Below are 27,206 nucleotides of genomic sequence, written 5' to 3'. Positions count from 1 at the left end.
CGTATTTCATGAATGCCCGATCCGATTTTTTGGGAGAGGTCATTGTGTGTGTCCCAGCTGTCATTTGAGTCATTTCTTAACAGTAGCTCCGTTTCGGTGCCAGCCTGTCCGTGCTTAGTCCGTGCTAGGCAGAGTGTGCACGCGAGTACAGAGGATGCTCCAGATTCTTTGAGTAAATATGGCGCCTGTTCTCTGCAACAAATTCTAAAAGTATCTCATTATTGACAAAAACGGCGAGGATAAAAGGGAGCCATCTTTTTGTTGTTGTTTTTTTTATCCGGGCTGTCATCGTTGTTAAATAAGCCCTGCCTCCATCAGCTATTTCTTCATTCCAACTGTCAAGGATCGTTCCTCTACTTTAGCTAAGAGGAATCATTACATATCACCGCTACTATATGCTACTAAGTACCGCTCCAAACCAAGAGTACTCGCGAGAATAATGTGCTCACTCCTCTCCGGTGCTGGCGGCGAAGAACATCCTCGTGGTGCTGTCGGCTTCATGGTCTGTGTGGTTTCGGAAGAGGTCAGCCGCTTTCTCTGAGGACACGTGGCTCATGGCGGCGTCGATGGATTTCTTCTTCTTCCTTTGTCAATGGCACATACCGACGAGAGGTAGATCTCGCGGTGGACGTTCTTCTTCTTCATGGCATTCTGAAACACGGTACATACCCACATGGGGGGATTGGCCAAGGTGTAGTGGCATAGACATTTAAACTTCTACAGGCGATATAATGACAAAAATAATGGCGGCAATTGAGAATTTTGAAAAAATGTACCGACGAAAAACGACAGAAGAACATTTAAAGTAAACTAACAAACATAATATTTCTGTGGAAACAGATCACGAAGAAATTTACGAGAGTTAGCAATTCAACCTACCAATTGTAATTGTAGTCATGGAGAATTCCACACCACAAACTAAACGCAATGAAAATCCTTTGGCGCTCGGAATGGCATAGTAACGCGGGTAGAAGCAAGGGGAGGCCTAACCTGGAGAGAGGAACCTCCAGATGGAACTTTCCCTGAAGTGCGAACTTCCGGCTAAAGAGGAGAAAATACTCTATGGATTCCACTTCCCCGTCACATAGGTTTGTCGGTGTCCACCCACATCTACATAGATATAAATTCAAACTGGGAATCCTGCATCCCAACAGCGTCAAATACCTCGCACAGCCTGGTTTTACATGATTGGACGTTCCAATTAAATACTAAGTGCTGATAATCGGTGGTATTTAGTAAGGGATCACGGAGCCTGGCTGATATGGGCTGGAACCTCTGAAACCTGGAAATATCAAGTTATGGACGGGATTAAGAGCCGACCTTGTTAAGAAATCAACCGCCTTGTTTGAATGAATACCTGCATGGCCAGGGACTCAGAAAAAGATCACATTAACCCGTTATAGCCTTACGCATACATTGAGCGAATTTTCTTTCATGTTGATATTTTCAAATACTCATTTTTTCCAAGGGCAACATGCGAATGAAACAATTTAAACACGCGTATTACTAACAGCTCATCTTTACCTGAGTTTAGTTCCCTGATTACAGATGAACTATACGCATCGCAGTAATAATTGTATCCGCTATTTTCGTACTTCCTTGTTTCTATTTTGTTACTTTTTCTCGCCTGTTTGTGCCTTGATTCAAGTTGTGAATTCATTGTAGATTTTATTTTTTTAGGGTTTTTGAACCTTGATTGCGTTTAACTCTTATTACAAGTTTAATACTGATTCTGTCACTGACTCTCTGACTGCAAGTTCTCTTGTCGTATGCATTTTGTACTAGTTGTTATCATTCGTAATCATATATGCGACATGCCCGTTTTTTCGATTGTTGTAAGGCTGTATGTATGCATGTAACACCCTGCACCATGTAGTATTATGTACGTTTTTCAAGCTACGATGTGTATACTCACAGCCCTTCCTGTTATAATATCTGATGGAATTTATAGTATAAAATAAAAAGTACGGACCTCATTCAAAATGTAAGGAATAAAAATAAATCAAAGAAAACGGTTCAGATTATCTTTTTTTTTTTAAGTTTCAAGCGAGACTAAACTGACAAACAGGCAGTGGGGATGAGAACATGTGACCCGTCACACGTAACATTGAATTTTCTGCAGAGCCAATCCAAGAGTCGAAAATTTCGGTATGCGGAAAGAATAGCTAGAGTGTGAATAGTTCCATACCAAATAATGCGAGAAGGTGCCAACTGCATCCTTTTCGCAGCTGACAGAGGCATCTATTGAAAGACAACCATTATGGGGTATAATTCCTCTATGCGATCGGAAAGAAGACCCTTTAGATATTTTACGGGCATGTGCTTCGCATGAGAGGGAAATATGTGGTCATAATGGCATTCCACTATTGCCTGAGCGTCAGAATTCAATGCAAAGAACTGAGATCGACACCATTAATCGGTAACTTGTAACTTGTATCGGTAACTTGTAATCGTAACAATTGTAGCATTCAATACCCTGCCCAATGATTACAAAATTATAAAGCCGGTTGACGCACAAAATGGAAGTGCTGACATCAGTGACCGTATCAAACGATCTGATGAAAGTCCGCACCGTTGTAATTTAGATCAGATATATGGATTTCCCGATAAACCAGAGCCTCTGAAACTGATTTTGGGAGACCAAGGCACAGACGCAGGAGAGCGCCTTTCCTGAAAGATTAGAGGTTGAACGTGGTAGTTCGCGCTACCGGAGAATGCAACCAAACAAGTATAGGCCGGCTTTGTGTAGTAACAATAACGAGTCGCGACGCATCCCAAACTTTTTATTGGCAATGTGTCGGCTGACCTAGAGCATTTTCTCCATTAAACATATTATTCTTTATATGAATTGGCTATAATATAATGATGGATGATCAGTAACACCATGCTATTTAACCGATTTCGTCTGTGGAATCCGGTTAGAGCGATGGACTATTGAAATGTGCAAAGGAGTGTCTGGTGGAAATACCACCACTGCACATTTGTCGTCATTAAGAGATCAATTTGTTCAACCATACTCAAAGAGCATCCAGATATGCATACACAAAGGTTGTTTATTAGGACGAATGCGTATTTACTGCACACGTCACCGTATGTCACATCTGTACCGAGCTTCCGGCGATTCTCTTGCGCGTATAGTTTCGGTTTCATAATGAAAGGAAAAAGCCTCGGATTTCCTCCCGCTGCAGGGCTTTAGAAAACGAGTTGTTCTTAGTTTCAAAACTGATATGACATCGTCGTGCCCACGGCTTCAAACTCCAAATTTGGACTAACCACCCAGTTGCGAAAATTGAAACATTGATTTTCTGTTAATTAGCCGAATAATTACAAGAGGATTGCAACATATATTGTTTCCTCCGCGGCTGACGGTTTGCTCCTGCAAAGGCTTGTTTTCTCTTTCAAACTAGCTATATTTAGCAATTTTTGAAAGTGTTCGCTGATGGTCAGGGAGGACTATGATGTGGTTATATAGTGAACTGGAATATTATAGATATGTTTCAGCGAACACTTTCAATAATCCCTCAGCCTAGCGGGTTCAAAAGAGCAGAACAAATATTTGCAGGAACAAACTGCGGCGAACACAATTTTCTGCTAGACTGTACTAGTTATTCAGCCAATTAACTTTTGCTCTGAGTAACTTTTTATTATAGCAATTTGGTGATTAGTCCCAATGAAGAGTCCGAAGCCGTGAACAAGGCGATGCCATATCAGCTTTTGAGACAAAGCAAAGCTCATTTTCTAAGAAACCCGACACGGTACTCAGTCCTGAGTGCTCGGGTTCGAACCAGACCGCCGGGGGGCCCGAATACCCTTGCGTCTAATAAAAGCTTTGTCCTCCTCCTCCGGCGGCTGCGTTTCCATGGAGCTGAAGCGAAGAGGTATTAGTGTGCTCGTGCGATGTCAGAACACGTTAAATATCGCCACGTGGTCGAAATTACTCTGCAGCCTTCCACTGCGGCGACTCTTGCTCTCTTTCAGCTTTCACTCCCACCTTCCTTTCCTTCCCTTACGGCGCGGTTCACGGGTCCACTGAACATATGTGTGACAGATACAGCGCCTTTTTCTTTTCCTGTGAACGTTAGAACAGCAGCATGGGGAGACTGAATTTTAGGGTACTCTCTTATACTCTACTCGCACAAACGCATAATGCAAAATTAATCTCTTCTGACTACAGCCGACTGCTTATTACTCACTTCTGAAGAGAAACCAGAAACACCGGATGGCCATTCCGAAGTACGAACCTATATCACATCCTACTCCATCTGGGGCCTTCAGATATACAAGGAGGGTGTGAACTCGATCGTTTAGGGGGCGTACTGATCATTGCCAGCTGCTCTGCGACGCTTACATTAGTCTTGCACCAACCAGCTCAACGATTACTGTGCCGGAGTACCCGGGTTCAAACCCGACCGCCGGCGGTTGCGTTGAAGGCGAAACGAAGGCGTCCATGTGCTGTGTGATGTCAGTGCACGTTCTTTCTTTCTTTCTTTCTTTCTTTCTTTCTTTCTTTCTTTCTTTCTTTCCAGTTTCATTCCCACCTTTGTCACTTCCCTTACGGCGCGGCTCAGGTGCCCACAGAAACAAGTGACAGATAAAGCACCTTCCCTTTCTGCGAACCAATTAATAATAATAATAATAATAATAATAATAATAATAATAATAATAATAATAATAATAATAATAATAATAATAATCCTGCCGATTCTATGAAAGATACTAGAGAAATTCCTATTTCAATGTACGACGTCTTCTTAGACAAATTCGATGTCCTTTCAAACCGTCAATATGAGCTCATTAAAGGGGTCGTGAAACGAAAATGTAGCAGCCCAGTTGCAATTTTCCTTGCTTCAGTAAACATTAGGTATGCCTATTCCAAAATATCTCGTCGAAATATTGCTTCTGCATTTAATAATACCATTCTGAAATCAAAGCATTTTTGCGTTCCTGAAGCGACCATGCGACCCTGTAGGCCGGAATTAGAAGTACTCGCCTACGTCATGTTTAGCCTTTTGGAAACGCAGATATAATCATTATTTCCCATACAATAGTAGGTTGCTGTTAAAGTTAGCAAATAAAAATACATTATATCAATTATTCGCTCACGCAAACGCATTTCTTCAACAATACTGTCACGTGACGCGCGGTCGGCGGCGGCGGCGGAGCAGGACGGGTGGTAAAGCTCACTTTACGGGTGGTGTCTGCTTCTCGCTGCGCTCTGGAACAGAGCGAGAGGTGACGCTCAAGTTCAGATTTTCGGTAACGACGGCTATACCTCGCTCCGCCGGGTACTCCAAATGACAATGGTTCCAATCTAATTTGTTGTTGTTATTTTCTTTTTCTTTTTGTGAACATTCGTGATGGAGCACAACGTCTCGAGCAGTCTCATACCACCGGTACAACTTGGTTGTGCGGCCGCTGCTGTAATTTTTTTAAGTATTATTATTCCCGGCGTCATTAAAGATACGATCTAAATACGGTTCCAGGTCAAAGAAATCGACAAGTGTGTTCAATCCGAGTGGTGGGTGGAGTGTTTCAGGAGCGGGCGCCGCGGCGCGTACTCGTATAGTTGCTCGCCTCCGCGCTGCATCACTGAGAATAGCGTGTCGAGCTTCGCTTCCTTTATTTCGGCCGGATGACCTGAACTATGGCACTACACGGAAAGCCGGAAACCGAAAAAAAAAAAAAAGGTTGCTACAATGTACTTGGGTGGCCCTTTCACCCTACGCGTTGTCGCAGCTTTGCTCCCCCACCTTCCCGACGCCTCTCTCGTAACCTTTCTCAAAAAAAAAAAAAAAAAAAAAAAAAAAAAAAAAAAAAAAAGAGGAAGCATACTTCCTACAACGTCTACAGTGCTCAGACTTCGCCTATTTTTCCTGTCACCGTTAGGTTCTGGGTTTAGGCGTGTTGTGCGTGTTTGAGTGCTCGATATGCCAACCGTGTACGTCGCGATCGATTGCAGCACGGCTTCTCCGAGTGGAAGTAACGTTCGCTTTCACAAGTTTTGGCACACCGATTGGGTTCATGTGTTCGTACTACTTTCTACTGGAAGTCCTAAATGAACCTCGGCGTCATTCGAAGCTCGGCATGGACCGGAAACGAAGAAAGCTCACCTCAAACGATGCGTCGTACCGACGCAAAACCGCTGGCCCAGTGCATTGGCAAAAAAAAGTGTAGGTCGCGTGATAAAGGCAGTAAACGTAGTTGCGATTTGTAGCCTTACAGATATGCTTATTTGAGAACTACTCGACTCGCAGAAGCCACCAGTTCTATTTGATTGTTTCCTGCCAGATTGCCCTCATAGCAGTAATATGCGCATTTTGGATTTTTTTTTATTTTGAGCGATACCGTGAGGCCAGCACAACAGGTGCCCCTACCAGCATATCGTACCACCCAGAACAGGCCCCTTGGTTCCACTTCGATCACGTTCTTTCCACAGCACTCATCTAGCCCCATAGAACCTGATGAAGACTCCAAAGAGGAGGATCATGTTGAGCAGAGCTCAGAATCCTTCACATCATTTAAAAGACATATCTAGGGTAAAAATTGTTCACCTCAAAAGCTCATACGCCCCATGTCCTTGCATTACGATGGTGTGATTACCAGATCAACCATCCAGGAGAAATGCATTCACGCAAGTGTTATTGATTGGAAAGGCGGATAGATTGGCTTAAAAGTTTAATATCTGACCTGCTACAGAAAGAGAAGAACAAAGAGGGTCGTGACTTGATTAAAATATATGCAGAATCCTTCACATTTTAAAAGACATTTCTAGGGTAAAAATTGTTCACCTCAAAAGCTCATACGCCCCATGTCCTTGCATTACGATGGTGTGATTACCAGATCAACCATCCAGGAGAAATGCACTCACACAAGTGTTATTGATTGGAAAGGCGGATAGATTGGCTTAAAAGTTTAATATCTGACCTGCTACAGAAAGAGAAGAACAAAGAGGGTCATGACTTGATTAAAATATATACAGGAATAGTAACTTGCACCACAGTCACGAGTCAAGTCCTGTGTCATGCAAGAAGCAGCAGAAAGCCTGCACAGCCTGTAGAGCTTTCCATTTCTGGCCAACCGGCCAATAAGTCCTCTGAGAGAGGCCTGTTGCCAAAACACTTCAAAGAAGTAACTCGAGTTATTGTTTTGCACGCATATACTGGGACACACCACTAGTACACGCTCCAGAGTCTCCGTAATGTCACATGTGGAACATTCTGGGCAGTCCGCCTGTCCAATTAAGTATAAATATTTGTGTGTGAAACCACATTTAGATGGTCTATGGAGAAAGCATGCATAATGGCATATAATTGGCAAGTGGGTATGGATCCACTAAAGCACTACCTTGTGGCCTTGAGGACAAGTAGATATAAGGAACTCAGTGATATGTAGTGCCAAAGAGTGGTAAGGGTGTGGTGTTGAAAACTTCCAAAAATTTGTAATGCAGGCTTTGAAACTGTGAATTCACACCACTTCTAAAGTGGTTTCCCACAGATGTGGAAAGCCTCTTACCAAGGGGCCACAAGCTCAGCAGAGGTTTGTGGAGAATTATGCCCTTAAAAAAAAGATGAGTCATGTTCTGAGCGGCATCACCACAATTGTAGGCGACGCTTGCGGTGATACAGATCTGTGTATACATGGATAGAGTTGTAATATTCTCACCAGATGTATGTCAGATTAAGTTGCTTGAATCTACTAATTGATATCTTGGATTTCTCCAGTATCCCGAGAACATGCAAACGCACCAAAGGTTGAGTCATTACACACAGAGGTTGGGTGGGGTGGTATGGGAAGTCGTAGCGTGATAGCATTTGTAATTAATGGCAGCGGAGTGTACGTGAAAAACTGCTGTTCAGCTGCTCATCATCAGTGGGTGGCAATGGTGTTGTGCAAGTAGTCGTAAATACACACAAAGTGGTTCGTGTGACAATTATGTAGATATTGGGCAGGCACGTGACATTCTGAAGTAACAGCACAAAACGTGGATGGGAGCACAAGACGAGAAGACGACACAATGTCTCATCGTCTTCTCGTCTTGTGCCCCCGTCCACATTTTGCGCTGTTACCTCAGGATGGAAAGCCAACAAGCCCAACCTGCTATTCTGGCTAACATGCCATTGTTTGAGGTGCATTGTGGCAGCCAAGGTTTATCCCAAGCACCTGCACTTCTATGTACATGTTAAAGAGTACTGGGAGTGGTGCTCATATGGGTGTGTACCATTTTCCTGGCTCGGGCAATCAGATTGCAGGCGGGCTAGCACACACAGCCCAAAGCACATGTAGTAGAAGTTTGGACTGTCGAACCGCGAAGTCTTCAGTTCAATTCCTTCCCTTATATTTTTCAATTTGTATGAGTATCATACAGTCTGTGCTTGTATGGTTAAATTGCGAGGGTGTACATATCACCTGCGCTCCTGACCAACCTCACTCTGCATAAGTATTCACCAAGCAGTTTTCGTTCCATCAAAAGGCTTTCACAATATTCAGCGACACAAGCAGCTACTCAGACAGCATCAGTGTAGCATTCTTGGAGCTTCGCAAATCTGTGGATACATTGTTTACTAGCAAAACATGCACGGTATGTAGATATGTGTACTAGGACGCATAAGATACCGTGACAATGTGGACTGCCCTTACGTCTACAGCTGCCCTTTAATCCTGTTACATTCTAGCCTGCAGTGAATTCAGCAGCAAGGTTTCACAATTAAATCATCCCAACTTTATATTTCTAGACTTGACCCCAGCACCGACAAAGTTCATTGTATTACCAGCATTTTGGTGGCATATTCAACCAGCAGGCCAATTAACTCAACGTCATGCAGGTTCTAGTGCAGATGTTTTCATGCAAACTACGGGTATCATCAACGAAGGAGGCGTTACTATACATACCTTTTCAGCACGCTGTTTTATGACTGGTTAAAGTCTGGTACATTTCAAAGTATAAGGCACATATTATTGTATGCATGTCTACAGATTGCAGATTATGCTGGCTTGCTTCTGAATGAGACTGCAAAATGCTGAAAATAGTGGCCACCTTTCAAAGCAGCTTTTGCAGAAAACGGTTTGATTTTTCTATTCCCCATGAGCCACTATTTTTCGAGGCCGTGTAAAGGTGAACGCGGCAACTAGAAAATCTAGGTTTGTCAGTGCCACAAGGACCACCACTTTGTAGTACATTTGGGCATTATCTAATGTTACCAAATGAGTGTTAGAAACATGTTGCTTTCAAAATAATTTATTGGTTAGCCGCAGGTTCATCAGCACATACAAAATTTTTAGGCTAGAAGGAAGTTGACCTAGAGCAAGACATCTTTTATTCACGCTTCTTTGCTGTCTTCCTCTCTCCTAAATATACAAATGTGTATATACAGCTTCACAATCATGATGTGTTGAGGTCAGTGCTAAATAAAAAAAAAATGCATCCAACAAAGGTATAGTTAGAGATTGAGTACACAAAATTCATTCTAAGTGAGCCTATATATGTCTTGTAGATTCCAATGGAAGGCAAGTATAGCAGGGGGCAGCAGAAACTCAGGCAGGCAGATAAAAAGTTTGCGGGGATCAGATGGATGCAGCTGACAGAGGATCGGGTTATTTGGATAGATATGGGAGAGACATCTATACAAGCAGGTATATACACAACTGCACAATTATGATGCATTTGCGGTCAGTGCTAAAAAAAATTCCACCCATCAACGGTATAGGTGGGGAGTGAGCACACAAAATTCATTCTAAGTGAGCCTATATATGTCTTGTAGATTCCAGGGGAAGGCAAGCGTAGCAGGGGGCGGCAGAAATTCGGGCAGACAGATGAGATTAGGAAGTCTGCGGGGATCATATGGATGCAGCTGATGTATCTGCGGTCAGTTCCAAAAGAAGAAAAATTCTACCCATCAAAGGTAAAGGAAGGGAGTGAGTACACAAAATTCATTCTAAGTGAGCCTATATATGTCTTTTAGATTCCAAGGGAAGGCAAGTTTAGCAGGGGGCGGCAGAAACTCGGGCAAGCAGATGAAATTAGGAAGTTTGCGAGAATCATGCACCTGGCACAGGATCGGGTTATTCGGATGGATATGGGAGAAGCATTTGCCCAGCAGTGGGTGCAGTCAGGCTAGTGATATCAACAAGACTAACAACTGGATGAGTTGGTACTGATTCATCTTAAAACCAGCCAGAAGACGAAACACGTGAGAGGAGCACAAGACAAAGTTTGACTAACAACTGAAATGTTACTGAAGGAAAGAGGCAAAAGAAGATTCGCACAGAAATGCACGTGCACGAAAAACCCCCAAAGCAGTGAAAGCGTGGAAAGCAGAAAGGGTCTAAAAAATCAAAATCTAAAAAAAAAGCAAATTCCTTATGGTCAAGAACCACTCGTTACAAAAGGGAAGCCACAGATCCAAGTCCAAAGGCACACTATACTGCAAAGGCTAAGGACGTGTGTGTGGCTAAGAAATCGGTCAACAGTCTTTTGGGGCCTTTTTTACATGTGCATCTCTGTGCAAGTCTTCTTTTGCCTCTATCCTTTAGTAAAATTCCAGTTATTAGTCCAGCTGTCCTGCAATTCTCTCTTCTCATATTTTCCGGCTTGTTTCAGAATGAATAAGGTGATGACTCTACAAACCTTGCACAAACTGGAAACCAGTGTAACTGTCAGATGGAAACCTTTCCCTTATTTGGCTTGCATTACAAATAGGGAGGACTTTACTGTGATGTCTGCCGAGGCATCCCCAAAGCCAGTGCGCAAGCTGGCTGTAGCAGATGTAGTGGTGCCTCCTGTTGACAAGAGAAAAAGCAATATTCACTTTTCAGCATAGCAAAATGAAAATATGATTTAGGTCTTTTACAAATTTGAAAGTTATTCATGCATCTGTACAATTAATTCCCATCTAACAGAAGCTGTACAGTGTAACTTTCACTGTCAATTTATTCTCCCTGGAAGTATGGCAAACTTTGAATTCTGCTGCAGGTGATTGAGAGAGAATGAGACCCACCCAATATTAGAACTCCAGTGCAATCACAATTTGCTACTGCAGCAAAATAATGCCTGAAGGCAATGCAGCTTTTGACTGAAAAAACCTGGTAGTCGTCTTACACCCTCTATACTAGTGTTGTGGCCGATGTCAATGTCCACGCTGATATCATCCGCATAGCACGAAGATGTTAAGTATGCGACTTATGCATTAAGCAGCTCTGTGCATGGAGTCATTCTATTCGAAGGAGCCATAAACTACAAGTGCACTTCTGTCAACAGCTCTCCGTTGTTTTCCCACAACACGGCACGTGCCAAACTTTCTACAAGTGCCGCAAAACTACTCTATAACTTCATTTGCTAACTGTAAAATTTCCAACACTTACTCAAACTGTGGAAGTTTCGGTGTACTGGCCTTTGGGAGAACGTCTTCCTTTTTTTTTTTTTTTTGGTTGTTACATTTCAGCACATGTAAAATGTCAGTGTCAAAGCATTTTGGAGAGGTTTACTGTGTGCAGGTGTTGATGATGGTATCAGTGAAGTCAATTTTTTTAATTATATTTGCACACTATACAACACTCACCTAATGCAAGTGGGTAAAAAAAAAACTAGCAAATAAAACTTTGAGTGCTGGTATGGTGATTGTTCTGGCAGCAAGTGGGGACAGGCTATAACAAGAGTTGTCGGGCTAGTTAGTGATCGTCTGCAGAAGCCAGTCCTGCTCTGTGTGTTTTTCTTTTCTGTGTTGTTTTTTAGTGCATTTTCCCACAGCTTCAGCAGGAGACAGGCTACTAGCACAGAGTCCTCCGAAATGAGATTGCTTTTGTACTTATTTACTGCATTTCTTGTGGCATTCCTTATGTATTTATGTTTTGAAGTGCTGCACTTGCTGAAGGTCATAACTGGCTAATAAAACAAGCAAATTTGTCCGGACAGCGTCCCCCCCCCCCCCCCCCTTCCTCGTTACTTCACATCAATGTGCATGCCCTTTCCATTTAGCAAGTTCACACTATCAGATGATGCGTGTTTTCTCATTTACTCGTGCATGGAATTAAGCAAACCAGTAATTTGCATGGTGAAACGTCATGCTCATGCGCTTCTACGAAAACAAGAAAAATATGAAAACCAGCGATGTGTTCGCGCTAACGTGGCGCAATATCAACACTGTAGACAGTGTAGATGATCGCAGGTAAGTAACGTTAAAGGGGAAGCTTTATTTTATTAACACTGCCTTCCGCAATAGATTTCATTACAGCATTTCTTGCTCGAGAAAATGAAAAACAGGTGCCGCTTGTTCAAGTTATGTCGCCTTTCGCTCAAGGTTCTTACCTTGTGTTCTCGACTAGCAGTCCATGATCAAGAAGCATTTGGAGTAAATGCGGATGATCTGTAACACCCAGACGGCTGCTTCAGCTACGTAGTCGCCGCCGGGATCTCGCCAGATGCTCTCAAGAGCAGTCGGCATCGGCACGCACCGCCCGCAGCTGCACCTGTTCGAAAGCTTCGGTTAGCGATTGCGCACTCTCGCAACGGTCAAACGTAGGCTAGGCTGCAAGACTCGGACATACATACCAATGCGTAGTTCCGAAACGGCTGGGATCGGGAGGCTGACGGTCGGGGCTTCTGCAAGCCGGATCGAGTTGTGCCGCGGTTACCGCGGCCTCTCGACACAAGTGTTACTGTACCGGTCGCTCGCAGGGTCCATCTTCGCCGACCTGGCACCCGAAAAGTTGCGTCGGCGTAAGGCTCAAAGCCCACGATGTAACCATGTTTTAACAGTAGCGACTATATTCTAGTTCACTATAGCAGCACAGCGACGCTGGAACCCAGGAAGGAACCTAGGCGTCGGCCATATTAAAAAACCCTGTGTGAGCGTAGAGTAGGGCACAATTAGAACCTCTAAAATACACCGAGCTTGGTCAACTTTGGCTCAGCAGGCTCCGGCAACGGGAGCTTCTCATTGGCTTAGCGCTATGACGTACTCTGTTGAGTTGAGGAGGACGCGCGCTAGGAAACCGAAATTCTGTTTTTGTCGCTATTAAATCAACGCGGGCGATGAAACGAATCGAGGTATATTATATGATGCAGGACAAGGATTCCATTTAACTAAGCCGTGCAAAATTTCCGGAAAACGTTTCACGACCCCTTTAAGGGAAGAGGTACTATTCTATTGCTTGAGGAATTTGCTGATGAGTTGTACACTGCTCTCAATGAAAACACGTTTAGCTGTGCTCTTTTTTTCTGGATGTTAAGAAAGCCTTTGATACGGTTATAATCATACTATTTTATTAGAGAAACTCTACCATCTGGACTTTCGAGGTCCTTTCTATGCTTGTCTCAAGAATTTCTTATGCGGACGTTCACAAATGGTCAGAATTAACAGCCGAATATGCATGGAACACAGTGGTAAACTTCCTGTGAAAGCGGGTGTACCACAGGGATCCATTCTATATCCATTACTTTCTAATATATTTGCAAATGACCTGAGCTCAGTAACATCCAAATGCTTGATTTTTCCATACGTGGACGACACAGTTCTGCTCATGAAGCATATAAACTACGAGACGGCAGTGAATGTGTTGCAGGAAAACAATAACTATGTCATGAAATGGTTTTCCGAGAATGGAATTGTGAACATAAACAAAACCAAAATGATATGTTTCAGAAATCCTTCAAAGACAGTACTTGTGGATAGAGAACTATTATTGCATAATCATGATTCCCTCCCCTGTTGTTGCAAGCCAATAGAATATCTAAACTCGATCAAATATCTCGGTGTTGTTTTTTAAAGCAGCTTATCTTGGCGTGACCACTTGGCATATCTGCGTGCTACGCTACGGAAAGTTACATGGTTAGTCTTCAATGTGAAGTCTTGGGCGACGATGTTAGTGAAAAAATCTATAATTCATACACTCGTGTATTGTGTTCTCAGCTACGGCATAACTACATTTGCGCCATGTCCTTCACGCTGGAATTGCCATATTGATAATATGAAAAAACATGTTGAAGATCATTGCGTACAATTGTCACATATCATACGGCACGGACGTATTTCAGTTCCTATGTCTTCCGTCATTTCATTCTATTTTCGTGTTCATCGGTATTTTTGGAATTCAGAATTTTTAATTATTAATACTCTTTAACGGAAGTTAAGGAAATCATTTCGTCACTATGCACCACGGAGTGTAACTAGATACGGGAAATCAAGGCACTGTGCTTATATGTACCTGAAATCTTTAATGATTTACCGGATGAAATTTTTGCTGTAGTTTGTATTCGTGACCTAAAAATGCATCTGAAAGCCCTCTGTTTTTCTTTGTATTCTTTGGTTATAGTGAAGTTATGCTTAAAAATATTGGTTAATTCTTTTTTTTTTCTTTTTTGTTACGTCTACTATGGGTTTAGAGTCGAAATCCTCACTACTGGTGTTGTTAACATGTGTTTTAATTTTTTTTTTTTTTTTTTTTTTTTTTTTTTTTTTTTTTTTTTTTTGCTATCGCTCAAGTGTACCGAGAAGCGTTGTTTGCTGCTATATCTAAAGCCGTTTTTGTAGTCTTGACGGTAACTGCTGGGCCCAGTCGGGCTCTGGCCCAGTCCCTCAAGCTGGCTTTGACGGGCCTGATGTCATATGGTATCATCTACAAAGTGGCAATAACCATTATTACTATTATTATTATTATTATTATTATTATTATTATTATTATTATTATTATTATTATTATTATTATTATTATTATTATTATTATTATTATTATCATCACGCATCACGCATCACGCATCACGCTTGTGAAGCGGCGCAGAAGTTGGTGCAGTTGGCGGCATTGTTACAAGGTTGGCGGGATTGCTCCGGTACGTGTTACTATAGTGAACTAGAATAGGTGTTACGAACGACACGTTCCGGAGTGCGAATGTACTGTAAAGAATACTCACTGAGATCCTCACATTTTGGAAGTTAGCTAGTCTTCATGAAGAAGTTGCGCCCGAAGGCACCTGATTAGTACTAGCAGACCTGCTGTCGCCGTCGCCGAAAATCAATTGTGAGATATGGAGCTGTACTTACGGCGGGAGCAAGGCACATATAATAAGTAACCATTGAGGTTTGCATATGATGTTTAGTCCGCAATTTCTTAAGTGCGTGCTTTCGCTATATGTCACACTGGAAAGGCCAGCGAGGCGATAACTTGAATAGTTTTCGGTTTGCTTAGTAAAAACACGCGTATAAGGTTGCAGTGCACCGTACTAACTTCTATATTCATGATTATGTGCGCTCCTAGTCACATGTTTAGGCTTTCTTTAGCGCTTCCAGCTGTTGCTCTGTCAGCGCTGACTGGATTCTGACTTGATTCACCGCCTTGCTCGGTCGTGACCATTCGTGACCAATGTCTGTGACCAACGCATGCAGAAGCCCGCGAAGCGCGCCAGTCAAACGGAGTTATCATGTGTATGTACTGTCGTCATTTATTAGAATGAGAATAATGCAATTCGCCACGGTAGCTCTGTAGTTTTGCTGTTCATCTGCTGATCCGAAGTAAGTGAAATCGAATCCCGGCCGTGGCGGCCGTAATTCGATGCCGGTGAAATAAAAAAAAAAATCTAAAGGGTCTCTAGATTCACCCTTTGCATCTTATCATTATCCTAAGTCATTGCTTGACATATTGGTCGTTCCATAGTCCTGATGGGTCATGCCTAGTCATTGTAATCATTATATCACACATCGCTAAGCATTTTTGCTCGTTTCCAGTCAGTGGTCGTGCATTTCAATTTATTTGATACCTCAAAGGCCCCGGGTATGGGGCATTGCATGAGGGATGGGCATGATAGTTTAAAGCGAACGTGATGACTACTACACTACGGAATTGCAGGTTTCGTACTCATGATTTCTAATACCTAGTCATTGTAGTCATTATAATTCATCACTAAGTAAATTTTGCTCATTTTCAGTGCAGTTGCATTCATTCAAGCCATTTGACATATTGGTCGTTTGGTGGTCATGATGAGTCATATCTAGTCATTGTAGTCATTACCACTAATGCTAAGCATTTTACTCATTTCCAATCAGCTGCAGTCATTACAAGTTGTAGTTTGACATATTGATCATTATAAGGCATTTTAGTCATTATAAATTATCATTATTAGTCATTAGCATTTGTCATTAACTGATGTCTACTGATAACTTTTATTCGTTACCTATCACCATCAATCGTTTTCATTCTTGGTCACCCTCCTCACACGTTCGCTATTTGTGAGTGACACATCAGAGCACAGATGCATGCATAGGTTATGCGCTCAGCTCCCGTGAACAGATTTTCACTCCATAAGCTTAGAAAGGCTTTTGCCTTAAAAAAGAAAGAAAAAAATGTTTGCGGGATCCACCGCACATTTCAGAATCTGTAGGTGCGTCATAATCTGGAGCCTAAGCGTGGGCACTCATCCTAGCCAATTGATGTGTTGCTTCGAGGAAGTTAAATCTCACAATTTACAGTTTTCTTTGGGAAAGGTGGCAGTGGCATAGCTAGAAATTTTGTTTGTTGGGGCTCTTGCATTGCAGCGCACACCCCTACTTACAGAGTTTGTCCAGGGATCTAATACATGCATAATAACTGCATTGCCAAAGCCATACACTGCAAATGAATTCTTGAAAAGTAAAATTTTTTTTTTATCATAAACATATTCGTATATCCCTAAAATTCCAGCAGATGAAATAGACGAAAGTATGAAAGCATTGGCATCGCATGCTTCCATACTTTCGTCTATTTCATAAATACAATATATCACACATGATTATATAGCTCGAAACTATCACAGCATTCCATACTGCTGAGGTGTAAAACATAAAGACCATGGAATGCACAAGTTTAGACAGAATACTTCAGCTGGAAAAGCATTTTTCCAGTTGAATTTCCAGCTGGATTACCATAGCTGGATGTTTCCCCAGCTGGAGCTTGACTGGAGGTGTAGATTTTCTAGTCGGAAACTGAAACTTTCCGGCTTGACATGATTTCTGGTTCAATAATCCAGCTGGAAATGGGTCTTTTTTTCGCTTGTAGTGAGTATCTTTGTTCTTCAAGAGCCCTGTTTACATTTTTGCACATATGCAACGGTCAGGGAACAATAACAGTGACCCTTTGATGCAATGTATTTTATCGGAGCAGCTGTCACCAGTCGTGTATCATATGTTGCTCGTACGCATTGACTCGTGAGACCTGCGATTAAAAAATATTAAAAATATTATTTTCTTTCTACCTGTTTGTGTTAGAGGGTTCTTTTTTGGAGCAGTGGTTACCTGGCAGCAGGTTCCATAAGTTGTAACAGAGGGAACGTACGAAAAGCAGCTGTTTTGCGAAATATATATAGATGAGAAGTGCAAAGATTGCAATAGAATACTACAGATGCAAAGATGCAGCCTGATAAAGGAACGAAAAGTGTAAATGGAATAACTGTAAATAAAAGCCAGCCATCGAGCTGGCACAGTCATTTACCTTGGCAATGAAGATGACGCATATGCTAATTCTAGTACTGCTACATTTGTTCCTGTACTGACACAAAGAATGAAAACGCTTCTGCATGGGCGTTGCCATGAAATCCACCCTGCTTGAGCTCACAATGTTTGCGAAAAAATGTCTTTTAAGCCGTAAAACACATTGTAGATGAAATCATCAATGATTTCTGCCGCCTTCGGCTGTTTTAGTTGGCAGCGAATGACAGTATGAAGAAATTTTGGGGGGGGCTGAAGCACCACAAGGCCTCCCCCTGGCTACACCCCCAAATGATGGAATGCAATAACTTAATTATGGCATTTCCTCGCATATTGACATTGCATGAGAGTCAGTTTTTTTTTTCTGGGGAAGAGATTTAACTGATATACAATGACCTGCTGACTGAATTCTTCCATAACAAAAGGTAGTTGCTGTAAACTTTTCTTACTTTGCATAAGCAGGATGGTAATGATTAGATGAGATTTGGATGCATGCCTGTCTTGTCGAATATAGTTAATTGTGACAAAGCTTGTTTACCATTCTGATAGGTCAGCAATTATACCATTACACAGGATGCCACGGGCTGTGGCTCATTGTTACTAAATGCTATTTTTTTTATAAGTTGCATGCGTCTGTAGTTTTAGTTCCATGTTTTCATCTCTGTAATGATGTACGTTTCAACATCACCATGTGGTATTTGCTGACGACCACTAAATAATTTATAATTAAATTAATCCTGTTCACAGGTCCCTGTTATATTCCTGAGGGCAGGAGCTGATCAGAAAATATCAAAACAACTTTGATGTCACAGGGAATTCTGTTTTTGTATGGCAATTCCTCTGACTGAAAAACCACCATAACTATTCAGAAACTAGCCAATATCAAATTTATGGTTTGGTAATTTGACATCCCACACTCACCTGATTTAGTGCCAAAGCAATGTTATCTGTTTCAGGATATCAAGAAACACTTAAGGGTCACAGTTTTGTGTTTCTATGTGTAGATGTAGCTGCTGCAAAGGGATGGTTTGATGCATAACCACACTTTATTTTTCATGAAAATGAAGAGAAGTTGCAGAGCAAATTTCAAAAGTGCATTCACCTTCGAGAAATATATTGTAACAGATGAAATGTCTAATAGCTGGCTAGTTTCATATTCTTGTACCGTTGTTTTGTTCCACTCAGCTTAAGAAGTGTCGGCAGCCCATAGCTCATATGCTGTTAATAAAGGGGTGACACTTACTATGATGCTATTTTGAGGGTTGGTTTTTAATGCCTTTCAGGCAGAGGTATCACTTGGAGCTTTCAGCGCCGTGGGAATTTGCACCTGAAAGAAAAGGTATGGATTTTTTGTGACATGTACCTGTTGTATAGACAGCCGAGGTAAGTATGTTCTAAATTGTTATAGGCATGCTCTTTCAGTTCAGTTGGCAATTGCTGAAAGGTGAATGGTGTAAAGAACCCAGGCAAAGACAATATAGTGTTGCCTGCTTTAGATTCTCCAGGTGGAATTTTAATGTTCATTTCTTCCACTCGTACGGTGCACAGGTAACTTACCGATATACTTTATTCTTCCATATTGATTCATTTTTCATTGCATCAGCTGTTAGCAAGGCTGCGTGCAGTCACCTCCTCCTGCTACACTTTCAGTGTTTATTTTTTCATGCATGTGGTTTTTGCTCAGTATTTTTGGCCACGAAGATATTGATGTCTGAATTGAAAGGCTTTTACATTCTTGCCACTTGCATTTGAATCATAAAGTGAATCATAAAGGGAAAGATATCTGCACTCTGAGACACCCTAATCATGGTACCCCTGCTTTCTTTGAGAAGTTATGATGGCGTGACATGTCTCGAAAATCGGGCCACATTACAATGAGCTTTGTGCATGATGAGAAAGTGCATTATAACTGAGCAGGTGCTGCATTTGAATCATAAAGGACAAAATGTCTGCACTCTGAGACACTCTAATCATGGTACCCCTGCTTTCTTTGCGAGGCTATGATGGCGTGACATGTCTCGAAAATCAGGCCACATTGCAGTGAGCTTTGTGCATGATGAGAAATTGCATTATATAACTGAGCAGGTGCTGGAACGGTCATAGCATACTCCTGATCGGAAATCCGTATTTAACATAGGCGACTGGAAGCAGTAAACTCAGTTCAGTAAGTGCTCAGCTGTCAGTGCACATCTGTTGGAACAAGCACATGAGCAGTGAAGCAGTTTCCTTTCTGCATCTCTTGCTCTGGTGTCTTTACACTCTTCATTAATGAAAGTCATACCTGTTATTAATTAGGAGGCTCTTGAACTTGAAACGAAAAATGGCTGTCATGTTCATTGAAAGTGTGTACTGTGTTTTATCAATTATTTTGCCCACATGAACTAAACGGGTACCTGGTGCGCCTCGCCACGTTTTTAGCTGTGGCTACTTGAAATTTGTAACAACTTCAGTATTGGAAAAAAGGTTTTGCTTTGAAGAAAGCTTTCATTAGAGGAAAGTAAGCAACATTTGTTTAATTGTAGCCACAGGAACATTTAACGTCAGTCCAGTCTCTGAACATATATGCAGCATGTTTTTGGGACAGGGCTTCCTTCTAAGGTTGTTATTTACCGATGTAGCTCTCCTAATTTTAGTCAAGGCACAGTTTCAATTGCTTGTAATTGCCTGTTTTCAATACATAGCACATAGAATCAGTATGAGTGAGCTCATAAAGCTGTGTTTTGTTGCCAGATAGGCTTTCATTATGAAAGTATTGATTGATCTATGGAATCATTCTTGTAGTATAAGGAAGGATTTGTCAGTGTTGCATTTGGCGTTTTCAACATAACCATATGGGTCATGGCTATTGTTATGTGCTGTGCCAAGTCCCCAACTATATTTCTCGACTTACCCTCCCCCTCCCCCCTGCCCCCTTTTTTTTTTCTAAAAAGAAAAATGTGCTGACAACAGGTGGTAATTGCCAGAATTTATATGCAGTCCATGTGCATCAATACCAGGCAAGGACTGGAACAGACTTGACACAGATGTGAAAAATGTAGAAGTTCACATCCTCGGACCTAATTGTAGTAGTTCAGAATTCTCACCGTCATCTGGCTTGTGACGCTTGCTCAGGCAGTGTGGTAACATAACATGCATGTCAAGTAACTCAAGAGTGTGGTGAAGATGAGAGAGGCCATGTTGTACATTAGTGGCCAGCCTTTTACGAGCCATTGTAACAAGTTGGTACTATGCATTCAGACTATTGTTCACTGTCAGCCGAGGGTGTAGCACTGAAAATCGGGAGCTTTTACACAGTGCATGCTTTCAGCCCTTTAACTGTCGAACTGTCTGAGAAGTTACACTTTTACCGCTGTGCCAACCTGAGGAATGCCGAGCTCCTTCTGGCCGTTTTTCAAACTAAGTTTATATGTTTGTCTGCATTGCTGACCTTACCCCTTGCTTTGTGAAGACTGAAGCAGAACTTGGACAGCATTAATGAAGGTGTATATAAAAAAAAAATTATTTTAAGAATGGGCATAATCTGAGAGCATGGAGAGCCAATTGAAAAGGCAACATAGCCATCCTAAACAGTTGTTGCTTTTCATCGCCAATCTCCCGGAAGTTGTAGGGAATGCTATAAAGGCTTGTCAGAATGGTTTTTTTTTTTCATGAGCGGCAAGTGATGCAAAAGCATCTGTCACCATATGGAGCTTGAAAACGGTGCAAAGAGCCCTAACCACCAGCTTTGCCTATAAGCAAGCTGAGGATCTGTTCCAAGACGTGGCAAGGAAGCAAATTGGCCAAGAAGGTTAAGCGATGTAAGAAGGTGACACTTACACCATTCAATACTCATATGAAGTGTGCTCATTTCTAAGTGTTCTTGAGGACCTTTCTTCTTGGAAACACTGTATAGCATTATATCTGCACCTGTCATATCTGCACATCAGTTGATGATATTACTTTTCATAACTGGTTTTTATGCTCACTATACTGGAGGTGTAGATTTTTTATATGGATAGCTCCACATCGATCACTGTGATCGATGTGGTTGGTACGATTTTTTGGGGGTGAAAAACCAAGTTCTTCCTGTTGTGTGCTTTAGCACAAACAGATAAAGGCAAGAAAGATGAAGAATACATGCTTCACTACTGACAACTGAAAGCTTTATTGTGGGAACACAGGAATTTATACTGCAAATGACAAAATATAAGAGTGAAACCCCCCTCCCCCCCTTCGTCTGTAAGGCCTGCAGAAGACAAAGTAGGACACACCTGCCTCCAAAAAGTTCTTTGCTTTGATGGAGGAATATCTGGCACCTGTTTTGCATCTGTGTACCTATTCACTTGTTATCGCCAGTTCTTGACCTCCTGTTGCAAGTCTGTCATGTACAGCACTCACTTTTCAAAGAATCCTTTTAGCAACCAAGTTTGAGGTCTCCTTCCACGCAACAATTATGCATGAGACACCCATGTTGTAGCATGTGGTCTAGCCCTTTAGACATACCCCAAGATGGCTTCTCTCAAGGGCCTGCACTCAGTGATGTAGTCTGCTTGTTATCCTTCAGAAAACAATTGAACCATTTGATCTGGTCATTGAATTAATCATAATATAATGACATCACACAATGCTCATTGCCTCTCTCCTGAAAAAAATCCTGCAAATATGTGGACATATCCATTGTCTGCGGCCGCACTCCGTGGGTTCCCTTCCTGTTCAGAAAAGCTCTAGCAAGACTGTGATTACTGCACAGTCATGGATGAAACAAAAAAAGCTTTAGGACACTTGCTGTGATAATCTATGACTGTAAACCTGCAGTCGGGTGATGCTTATTCTATTGCCTCCACAATATCTGTTCCAATATTCCAAGCTTATGCCAAGGCTTTTTAGGCCATTGTGCTACCCGCAGGGGGTGCTGTCACATTTTTTTGCAGACTTGTCTGCTGTTTTGCAAATTGCACAGCTTCTGGCAGCGTTTTCTGCATTTTCATCATCCATTCTGGGTCACTGTTAAAACTCTCTTAGCCGTTGTTTGAGATCCTTCTTTCACTGATATGCGACGGTATGGACGGTTGTCCAGGTACTTCCACAAAAAGGGCCACTGATGGTAGCACAAATGAATCCATCACCTAGCTAATATGCTTCCTGCACGTGACCTGACGTGGTCCTGTAGTTGAAATAGCCAAATATTAAACCATCGGTGATGCCGAAGTATTGGCATCAGAGTGATAAAAGATTCCACATTTAGTAAACGGTGGTGTGCCACCAAATGATCCTGTTTATCCTGATGACGATGTTTACATGTAGATGAATGTAGGTGGTGCTCGTGATACATGTTAACAGTAGTGCCCTCTGTAAACAACAACAAAGTGAACAAAATGAAGTACACAAATTCTAAATGAAATTGTCATTTGCAGAATTGTCAAATGAATGAATACACATTAGGGAAAGAAAAAGAAAATAAACTGGAATGAAAAAAGGGATACGCTAACAATGATTTCTACTTAGAGCACCGTTACAAAGTGCAAATGAGAGAGAGAGAGTTACATATGAAACAGCTAATACATAGATGACAAAATCTGATGTGACAAGATTGCTCACATTAAAGGCAAAATGTGCAGAGCCACAATTGCAGTAAACAATGAATCAAGCCAAGGGAACAAAATTTAAAACAGTGAAAACCAATCTAGTACCTATACCTAGAGGACAGAATTTTGCCTTGCTTAAAGAAAGGCCCTTCTAATTGTCTCCTTCAATGTTAGCCTTGTGCACTTCCAGCTGTAACATGTGCTATGTCCTGTGTGGACTGCACAAAACGCTCGGTAATGTCCAAAGTTTGTATAAACGCCAACCAAACTATATTTTAAAAAATTAGCTTAAGTTTCAGTAATCGCATTACACTTTGCGGTCAACAGAGATGCAGAATCTCTTTTGTTGAGTAGTTGACTTGTAGAATCTTGTGTGTGTGGCTTCTGGCAGCCAGCATAGTCTTACAACTTATGGTCATGGTTAAAGCTCCAGCTGAGGAGAGATTATGGCTTGAACTATGGAACAGAGTTAACGGCATGACTTGAACTAGTTCAAGTCAGTGTAAACAAGCCGAAGTGGTTTAAATGCAAAATAATTATGCTTGTCGTTACATTATATGTTTAGTACTAAGTGAGGACAAAGGTATTACATGTGCATTGCCTTTGAGCCAAGTCAAATCGTTCTTATTTACATTTATTTACATCGAAACAATGTGAATGCCATATAAATTTTAAAATTCAAGGTTTTTAATGGTAGCATATGAAAACAATTTAAATAAATGATTTTGTTTTGAAATGCTTCAGTCTTGCACAGGCCAAGGTGGTAAATAGTGCTTGGTTGACTCTTTATCTATGTTGTGATGAAAAAAAAAAATGTCCTTAGATGTAGGAGGGCCTGTGTTGATAACTGTCCTTGATGTTAATATCTGCCACTTGTAAAAATAATACGGAATCTCGAAAGCTGAATATTATAACTGGGGATGAGTTTTGCCCACAAAATATGATGAGAGAAAAGTATGCCTTTTGAATTCTTTTTTTTAATTGTGTTGAATATGCATATGCTGGCCAGCCTGCAGCAAAATCTATTAATTATTGGTGTTGTGCTCACTTGGCAGAACACGGCTAGAAGGGTGATCATTTAACCCAGGTGCTTGTGTAGAACTGTGTGTAAAGCATTTGTGTGGTACAATCCTACAGGCTTGCAGAAGGCATGAGTGCTTCTGTGACTTCATGAAAGATGAGACTAGTAACTTGCTGGTAAAAGTTTGGGAAAACAGACAGGACAGAATAGGAGAGGGGCATACAGAACGGTGCTGAACTATTACAACTGAGTTTTATTACGTAGTCTTAGCATTCTTATCTACTCTATCCAGTTTGTGCTGTTGAACTATCATGAATCATTACCAACCTGCCCAACGTGCCGTTCTTGAGTCATTGGGCCAATTTATGTGTTGTGGCACCTGATTTGCAATGGGAACAGGGCAACCACTACGGGTTTGAGCGTCATCTGAGCCGGGGCTCCAATCAGCTGTCACCCCACCTACAAAGCAACATACTCAACCTCGGCAGGGAGGAGAGCAATTCACTGCAATAGAACAAGCCTTCAAGTTGACGATAGAGACATTTATTCAACGCTGTCCTCCAGGGACACACGCACACTAACTCCATTGCAGAGGCACCTGAAGGCTCCGCTGCGCGTATGTAGAGACCATATATATGTTCTCCTTTGCAGTCTGCATTGTGAACACGACACTTTGTTTTTTCATGTCCTTTGCACATTTATCCTGCAGTTATTACCATTATTGAGTTGAATTTTTTCAAAATGCAGTGCAGTTTTTTGTGCTAGAAAGCAATTTAACGCATGAGGAAACATACTTTGCAGTCCCAATGATCGTTATTTGTGTAGTTATCTGCAGCAGGGGCTGCCAATCATTATTCTGAGGTGTTTGCTTCATTTTACGTACATTGTTGAATCTGTCTTGTCCATCAATTTTGATGCCTCAAATGTACATATTTTTTAGCAAATATTGCAAATATTTTGCATAATACTAGGTAATATCATATTCTAGCTACAGCCAACATATTGCGCAATGTGCTTTTTTGACGAGTGTCAGCACCCAATTTTGGTCTCATTTTTCTTCTAGTTAATGATGCATAAAAGATATGCTTGTATGTCACCACGTGGATTTCGCATACAGCTTCTAATTAATATATAGTTGAAATTTCTTTTCTCACCTGTTTTAGGTTTTAACAGCTAATACATCAAAGTCAATTTTAGGTCATGTGGGGGATGAAAGAACAGATATAGCGACTGCTTGTTTGCTTCTTGTGATCTCTGTTCATGGGGCTGGCTGGCCTTGTAATGAATTAAAGCAACAGTGGAATGATTATATTGATGTTTTTTCAACCCATGCGTGATCTAGATTTGATGCTTGGCTGTTGAAACTAAGAGACGAGAAAAGGAATTCAATTACAAATTATTTAGTGGTCATAGACAAGTATCACGTGACAACCTGTCTGTGCATCGTCTTGTGCATCATTAAAAAAACTAAAATATGAACCCAAACATTAGGTGCCTATGCTTTTTATTATGTCAACACATCAGCTAGAAGTGACATCCTTTCTCACATGGAAAGCATGCATTTTTAATACAAATCCTTTTCTGATATCTGTTAAGTAGCGTGAGTACAATACGTTATCCATGTGGGCATGGAAAAAGTGGATAAGAAAAATATACATGATGTAAATAACGACAACACCAACACAATGCATAGACTTGGGGAATCTCTCATAGATAGCAGTTGAATATAAGTTTCGTAGCTAGGTTATGTGAGCTATGGGAGCTGCACTGAATCACCTATTGCACGTATAAATCTCAGAATACCTTTATTGTATGCTAATTATATGCTTCAGACCCCCCTGCAGGCATATTTCAGAGGCCATGTATAATTCACTTCATTAGGCAGGCCTTTGGGCTATACGAAAGAGACAGCAAACTTTTCACGTGGCGTTAAGCTCTGGCTTGGTGGCTGTGCTTGCCTGCACCTTCTCCATTTCTTGCCTGTCTGTTATATACTCTCAGACAATATAGCATTCTGTGGCTCTGCAGCCAAGGCAGGAAAGGGAAGGGGCTTTGTTCATGTGGTGTGAAAAGTGGCTTCCCTCAGCACTAGCAACTTGGCACCATCTCTCCATTTACTCCTTCAAACCTCCACACCCAACCCAAATAATGGATAACCCACTCACCATAACATGAAGCCAAATGACCGTTTCCTTCCCTTTACTGTGTAGCCTTGGCTTCAGAGCCATAGAAAGCTGTCTTGGAGCATAGTGTCATCTAGTTCAAATAATCAAATGCTATTGTTGTACTATGTTTATTGATGCATATGCTATGATTTGAGTGCAGAAATCTGCAAAAATAGGTTTTCATCCATTAGGAACAGCCCTACTTTTAAACTGAGCCATCAAGATCGTTACTCTATCTCGCTGTTGGGAGACTCGTTTCTGGCACACAGTATAAGGACTTCTGTATTTTGATGCTAAATTGAAAGGGTGCAAACTACCGTCCTAGCGAAGCACACACATCACTCATAAACTATTGCATTATGCTCTACATTATTTGAGATTTAATTGAATATCGGCACTTGCCCACATTGTCTGGAATGGAAAGCGAACTACTGTTGATCGACTGCTGTTGGAGAGTGAGACGATGGTAGAAAAGAGCGTAAAGAATGCGAGAGACGATGAGGGATTGGACAAAGGCGATAGCGTCGGATTCTTTGAGCACGTCACAACGATTTGTGATGCGGCTGATCATGCGGAGAACTCGGTAGGCGGATTTGGTCAGGCGCTGCATTTGCATGGAGGCCGAACTGCGGGGCTGCGGTGATGGAGGTAGAAGCCGAGGATACGCATCTCCGTGACTTGGGGTAGAAACTGTGAAAAGCGACACTGGTGGTGAGCGAACGCGTCAGAATTGGGCGGGGAGATCGCCGGCTTTGAGACATTGGGCCCAACAATAGCTAGTACAATCTGAATCGAATCTAACTGCGCAACCAATAAGCCTTAAATAGTTTCTAAGGTTAACAAGTTTTTAAGGCGTCGGTGGTTCAGTGGTAGAATACTCGCCTGCCACGCGGGTGGCCCGGGTTCGATTCCCGGCCGACGCATATTTTTTTTTTTTCTTTCATTACCTTGTAATAGCGTCTTTATGGCTTTTATTAGACCCGTCATAGCTTTGCCAATCATGTCCTCA

The 27,206-nt window shown here is 41.7% G+C and overlaps 1 protein-coding gene, 2 long non-coding RNA genes and 1 other non-coding gene across 5 annotated transcripts in view; 2 read left to right on the top strand and 2 right to left on the bottom strand.

Annotated features, from left to right (window-relative positions):
• LOC146199747 (uncharacterized) overlaps positions 1-24,480 on the bottom strand; it is a 43,965-nt gene extending 19,485 nt beyond the window's left edge. The window contains exons 1-3 of the mRNA XM_084595242.1: positions 24,360-24,480; positions 18,691-18,774; positions 450-651 (exon numbers count right to left, since the gene is read on the bottom strand). Coding sequence (XP_084451368.1) covers positions 450-556 — 107 coding nt within the window. The 5' untranslated portion in view covers positions 557-651; positions 18,691-18,774; positions 24,360-24,480. The remainder of the gene's footprint in view (positions 1-449; positions 652-18,690; positions 18,775-24,359) is intronic.
• Positions 1-27,206, top strand: part of LOC146199742 (uncharacterized) — a 58,312-nt gene that overhangs the window by 1,058 nt on the left and 30,048 nt on the right. The window contains exons 1-2 of one of the 2 annotated variants that reach the window (XR_014705117.1): positions 14,767-14,821; positions 18,731-18,786. This is a non-coding gene — a long non-coding RNA (uncharacterized LOC146199742). Of the gene's footprint in view, positions 1-14,766; positions 14,822-18,730; positions 18,787-27,206 lie in introns of those variants that run through there. The other variant, XR_014705116.1, reaches the window with a different exon arrangement.
• Positions 9,220-13,118, bottom strand: LOC146199748 (uncharacterized). The gene is made up of 3 exons (XR_014705113.1): positions 12,545-13,118; positions 12,302-12,462; positions 9,220-10,776 (listed from the first exon to the last, which is right to left on the bottom strand). It is a non-coding gene; the product is annotated as an uncharacterized LOC146199748 (long non-coding RNA).
• TRNAG-GCC (transfer RNA glycine (anticodon GCC)) lies at positions 27,050-27,120 on the top strand. The gene has a single exon. It is a non-coding gene; the product is annotated as a tRNA-Gly (tRNA).

The sequence above is a fragment of the Amblyomma maculatum genome, chromosome 2 (genome assembly GCF_055883805.1).
Source record: "Amblyomma maculatum isolate TAMU_Amacu chromosome 2, ASM5588380v1, whole genome shotgun sequence".
NCBI lineage: Eukaryota > Metazoa > Arthropoda > Arachnida > Ixodida > Ixodidae > Amblyomma > Amblyomma maculatum.
This window is presented reverse-complemented; position numbering and strand designations above follow the sequence as displayed.